The following is a 5,041-nucleotide window of genomic DNA, read 5'->3' as shown; positions in this document are numbered from 1 at the left end:
GCTGCAGCACTGCCAGTGTCATTTTTTCCAGCAGGTGATCAAATGCAAATAATTAAAAACAAAAGACAAATATAATTGACTCTCTTTGCTCCGGGCAGCAAACTCTGCATTAGACCTGCAAGCATTAGACCTGCAAGCAGCAGACCTTGGTCTGGTTTGGGGTGAGCAGGTCATGTGCTTTAATGCCCTTGTCATTCCTGTGCAGAGAGAGCACTGCAGCGCAAAACACCCAGGCTTCCAAGGCCATTCACTGACAATGGGGATTGGGGAGGGAGGTCATACATCTACCACTAAGGACAAGAAACAGAAGCCAGAACCAAATACATCGTGAGATGGGCTTTAAAAATCACTGGTGTGTGTCAGTTAGATCATAATAAAAATGTAACGTTTTTAGCAAAAGAAAAAAAAAATCTGAGTTTGTGTTGAGGGATGTCATGTGGTAAGTATGCCTCAGAGGTGTGAAAAAGCCAAGAAGAAAGTCCACCAAAATGTAGGGATAACTGATTATCGGTGCTTTTCCTTCTTTCTTTCATTTTTTGGTGTTTTATACCAATATAAGGACACAAAACTTTTAATTATTTTTATTATTGTTAACTTTTATTATGACACAATAAATACACAAAACTTTTATAAACTTAAAAGGTTACCTTGGGGAGGTGGGCCCAATTATATGCTGAAGGATGGAAGCTAGACTTTCAGTGGTGAACTTAATGTGGTATCTGCAGATGTTGATTTATAACGCTGGACACCTAAAAGCTATGTAATAGTATAAACCAATGTCACTCTGATAAAAGGCAATACTTTAGAAAAGTTATCTATGGAAGTTACTTTCCTTCCAATGCCAGCTTGCTGGCACCTCCAGGATGTATATGGAGGCAGGTCTTAGTGGTCCCAAACTTGCCAATCCATTTCAAGTTCTAGGATCACAAGCAAAGCACCTTTATTAACTTTTAGGTGTTGTTACCATTAACAACATTTCACATGCAGGACACTGCCAAACCACTGAGGATCACCCCAACGTGCCAGTGATGATTCGCTCCTCCAGGCATCACCACGGAGGGCTGTTGCACATGTGGAATGCAAGACTTTATACATACTCAGCACTGCACTGCCTTCTCTCTGGGGTATAGCATCAGCAATACATCATTCATCCAAAAAAAATCCCCTCAAAAACACATTTGGGCCTGGTACTGTGTGTAAACAGACATTTTTTCCCTGCAAATTCCCCTCACTCCTGGCTCCAACAGGTGCCTGTTCTGTAAGTTTGAATCAGAGAAAGCTAAATTTCTTAAGCGCTGCCAACTTAAACTTTTAAAAGGATCCGTTTGGCAGCAGGAGGTCTGCCTGCACTTTGTGCAGTGTTCTGCTACATTTACTCCTTCAGGGGCACACTCAGAGTGATGACGCCTATTCGTGTTTACTATAGCGTGCTGCAGCCAATGTGGTTATGCCAGAATGCTCACTGGGGCAGAGTCCCACCTCACAAGTCCCCCCACCAAGGAAAACAAAAGGTTTTAAGCAGCAAATAGGTAAAATATTAATGAAACTTGGGCATAAACGCAGTTGAATTGTGTCATTGTACCTTTGTCTAATCAAGGGGGGGAGGTTTTTAAAAGCTGATAGATGTGAAACAGAATGTTTTCATTTCAGGAAGAGTAATTAAGCTCATACGGTCCTGTTTTTCCAGCGCATGCTCCCGCAATGTCTAGAGAACTGTAAAGTGGCACCCACAAGACAAACCAGCCTGAAGAGACAACTGATAAACCCACAGGATTTTCTCCTTGGAAAAAAAGCACAGCACCCCTCCTTCACAGAGGCAGGTAGAACACTGAGGCCCTGCTAAAAACAGCTTGTCTGCCCAGAGTGAAATCAAGATATACTAATCTAAAAAAAAGATTTAGGGATAATGTCCCTAGATCCTTCTCAAAGTCTTTGCTGAAGGGACTTAAATGCCTTTTCCTCTGTAAGTCTTGAAATGGGACTGAATAGCAGCAGCCCCCTAACTCAAATGTGGGTGGAGAACACGCAACAGCAGAAAGCAGATGCTGGCCCTACTCAGAATTGCTCATTGGGATTTGTGTAGATGCTGCCTTCCCACTTTTCAGATCTTTCAAGTTCTATCACAGCATGACAGCAGGATGACTCACGTAAATGCAGCCATGCCCTACAGGGTTTTAATGCCTTGGTGACATTGCTGTAAGCACCATTTTTTTTTTTTTTTTTTAGAGGAAAAAGGTTCCTGAGAGCAGTCTGCCACCATCTCCAGGGACCACAAAGGACAGCGCCTGCAGAGGGCAATGCTCTTTGTGCAGGAAGGTTGCCTGCATCCTGCAAGCTGTTCTGATAAGCAGCTGTCGAGGGAAGGGGGCGGGGAGCAGGGGAGCAGGGGGAGGGGAGAGGCTGTTGTTATCAGGTTGGAGGGCCAGCCTTCTGGGATTACGCTCATGTCTTATCTCAACTAAACTCCTGTCTTGCAAGTTTGAAAATCTTAAAAGGAGAAAAACAGAAGCAGGATTCAAGCTCTGTCCTAACAGCGAGCCAGCGCACCCACCCCCAACTTCCAGCGCCCCAAGATTCAGTGACAGTGGGATGAAACAGGTCCACGGAGTTTCCACAATTGTCTGAAACCCTACTAACCACCTCCCCTCCCCCACAGAGAAGTATCCCCCCTCAATAAAGGAAAAAAAAAAAAAGTTGGCTTCAATAAGTTTATTGTGCAATTCAAAGCTTCCACTGCAGCATCCTCTAGAAAAATCAAGCCTCCCGGATCCGCTCTGAAACAGCAGTGCAGGCTGCTAAGTCCGTCAGAGATCCTGAAACCCAAGTCCAGGCCGCCTGGCTTCGACTTTCCCCTCCTTCCTGCCGGGAGCGCCGGCTGCTGAGTCACGCTCGCCCGGCCAGTCCGTCCTTCCCAGCCCGCGGGCCAACGTCCCGCGTCCGGCCGTCCTGGGACAGCAGCCGCTCCCCCACACTCGGGGTCAGCCTGTGCCTGACGCTGACGGCCCCCTCCTCGGGAGCCGCACCTCCTTGCTGCTCGCTCTCCACGCGCCACCCGCCTGCCAGTCTCCACGCCGCGCTCCGGCGCCCTCCGCGGGCGCATCCACAGAGCCAGCCGCGCGCTGGGCGCCCCAGGGCGTCACAAGTCGATCAGACCAAAGATGCCCCTGGGCCTTCACTCGGGGAGGGTGATGCTGGGCACCCAGTCGTTGACGCTGCGGCTCTCCTCGCAAAACAGGCTGAGCTTCTCCAAGGCCGGGTCTTTCCATGCGTCCTCGTTGGGGTTCTGCGGGGAGAGCGCAGGGGTCAGCCTGGCTAGCCGCTGACCGCTGACCGCTGACCGCTGGCCGGGGCGGCAGGAAAACACGGGGGACGAAACTCACCGAAATGAGGATGCAGTGCAGGTCTCCGGGCGCTCCCGCCTCGTCGCCAGCGCCCACGATGGCAGCCAGCCGCTGCACGTCGCCCACGCGCACAATGTCGATGTCGTTCTCGCAGCAGAAGGCTTGGATCAGAGTGAAGTGGATCTGCAGCGCGATGTCCCCCTCGTCCTCCTCGTCGGCCGCCAGCACGCAGAAAGTCACATTGTCCGGGTCGCTGAACAGGCCAGGGGAGCGCGTGGTGAGGTCAGGCTGGGGAGTCTGGGTACCCCGCGCCCGCCTCTCGGCTCTCCTCCCTGCCACTCCCCCGGCCCTGCGTCTCCCCACCGCGGCCGCAACTGTACTCACATGTTCAGGACTTTGGCTGACTCGTAGACTCCGGCAGTGAGGCAGCCCTGGCGCTGCGCCGACAGCAACAGCTCGTGCAGCGCTTTCCCCGCGCCCTGCATCCTGCGGACGAACCAGAGCCGTCAGCGCGGAGAGGCGCAGGGCGCAGCGAGATCCCAGCCCCGGAGACGCGCCCTCGGCACCCCAGCTCCGCGCCCCCGTCTCGAGGACGCACACACCCAGACCTCCAGGCCGGCGCCCCAACCTCGGGGACTCAAGCCTGGCGCCCCAACCTCGGGGAATCAAGCCTAGCGCCCCAGTCCGCCCGCACACAGGCGCCGGGGTCTCACCCAGCGGGAGCCACCCCGGGGGAGCTTGAAGGCTGCCGCCCCAACAGCCACGGCCACATCAGGCTCCCCGAGACCCAACGCGCCCAGCACCCGGAGCCAACCTACCTGGCGGTGCTTTCCGGAACCGCGTCCAGTCCGCGGACTTCTTCCAGAGTCATGATGCAGCCCGCGAGCAGCAAGTTATCCAGAGAGCGCGGAGCGGTGGGACTGGAAGGCTCCCCGTGCGCCAGACGCGCCCCCAGCCAGCCAGTGCGCCTGGCGACGCGGCGCGCGCCCTTATATAGGCCGGGGCGGCGGCGTCTCCAGCTGGCGCGAGGCTGCGCGCCTATTGGCCAGCGCCCGCTTTCTGATGCAAATGAGGCGGCGGCCGGCGGCTCGTGCCAGAAGGCCACGTGGGGAGGGGTGCGGGGGATGACAATGCCTCAAATCTGCCTCTTTGTCGGGGTGTTACCAGGCAGACTGGAGCCTGCAGATTTCATCTCGCCCTTTTTTTTTTTTCAAGTCCTTAAAAGGGAAAAATTAGGAAAAAAGATTTTAAAATCTTGTTTGCTTGGAGAAAGCTGCCGTTGGTGAAATGCACCTTTGGAGACTCGAAAAGCAGTTACTTTGCATGGTTGAACCTTTCTGCTTTTTCTTTACTTTTAATTCGAAGTTTAGGAAACTTGCTTTTCACCGGAACTTAATGTAAAAATGCGCAGAGGTGGCTTTTCGCGTGGGAAAGGCATGGCGAGGTCCCCTGGAGCTGGCACTGGGGCCCGCGAGCGCCCTGCCTTGGCCTCCAGGCCCACTCAAGTCCCTGGCTGCGCTGGAAGGTCAGAGCCCGGGTCCCGGCCGGCTGCGGCTGGGCGCTGCGGGGCGCCCGGGCGCGAAAGCAGATTGCGGCCGGCGCACGCGGCTCGTTTGCATTTCTATGGAGGGCGCACAATAGCGGGGGTCTGGCGTGTGGCGGTTTGCAGAAAGACAATCGAGGCTTTCTCTTCATAGCGA

The 5,041-nt window shown here is 53.8% G+C and overlaps 1 protein-coding gene across 1 annotated transcript; it reads right to left on the bottom strand.

Annotated features, from left to right (window-relative positions):
* Positions 1 to 595: 595 nt before the first annotated feature.
* On the bottom strand, positions 596 to 4,290 carry GADD45G (growth arrest and DNA damage inducible gamma). The gene is made up of 4 exons (XM_037491942.2): positions 4,160 to 4,290; positions 3,726 to 3,827; positions 3,381 to 3,594; positions 596 to 3,283 (listed from the first exon to the last, which is right to left on the bottom strand). Exons 1-4 carry the CDS (start codon positions 4,210 to 4,212, stop codon positions 3,173 to 3,175), a joined length of 480 nt encoding a protein of 159 aa, XP_037347839.1. The 5' UTR covers positions 4,213 to 4,290; the 3' UTR covers positions 596 to 3,172.
* Between the last annotated feature and the right edge of the window lie 751 nt (positions 4,291 to 5,041).

The sequence above is a fragment of the Talpa occidentalis genome, unplaced genomic scaffold (assembly GCF_014898055.3).
Source record: "Talpa occidentalis isolate TD23 unplaced genomic scaffold, MPIMG_talOcc4v2.1 talOcc4.7, whole genome shotgun sequence".
In the NCBI taxonomy this organism is placed as follows: Eukaryota; Metazoa; Chordata; class Mammalia; order Eulipotyphla; family Talpidae; genus Talpa; species Talpa occidentalis.
Note: the sequence above shows the minus strand (reverse complement) of the source record. Positions and strands in the feature narration are given on the sequence as shown.

Coding starts and splice junctions, on each gene's coding strand:
- GADD45G (XM_037491942.2), bottom strand. CDS start 4,212: ATGACTCTGGAAGAAGTCCGCGGACTGGACGCGGTTCCGGAAAGCACC. Junction 3,595..3,725: donor TCAGCCAAAGTCCTGAACAT/GTGAGTACAGTT, acceptor TGGCCTGTTCAG/CGACCCGGACAATGTGACTT. Junction 3,284..3,380: donor TGCACTGCATCCTCATTTCG/GTGAGTTTCGTC, acceptor CTCTCCCCGCAG/AACCCCAACGAGGACGCATG.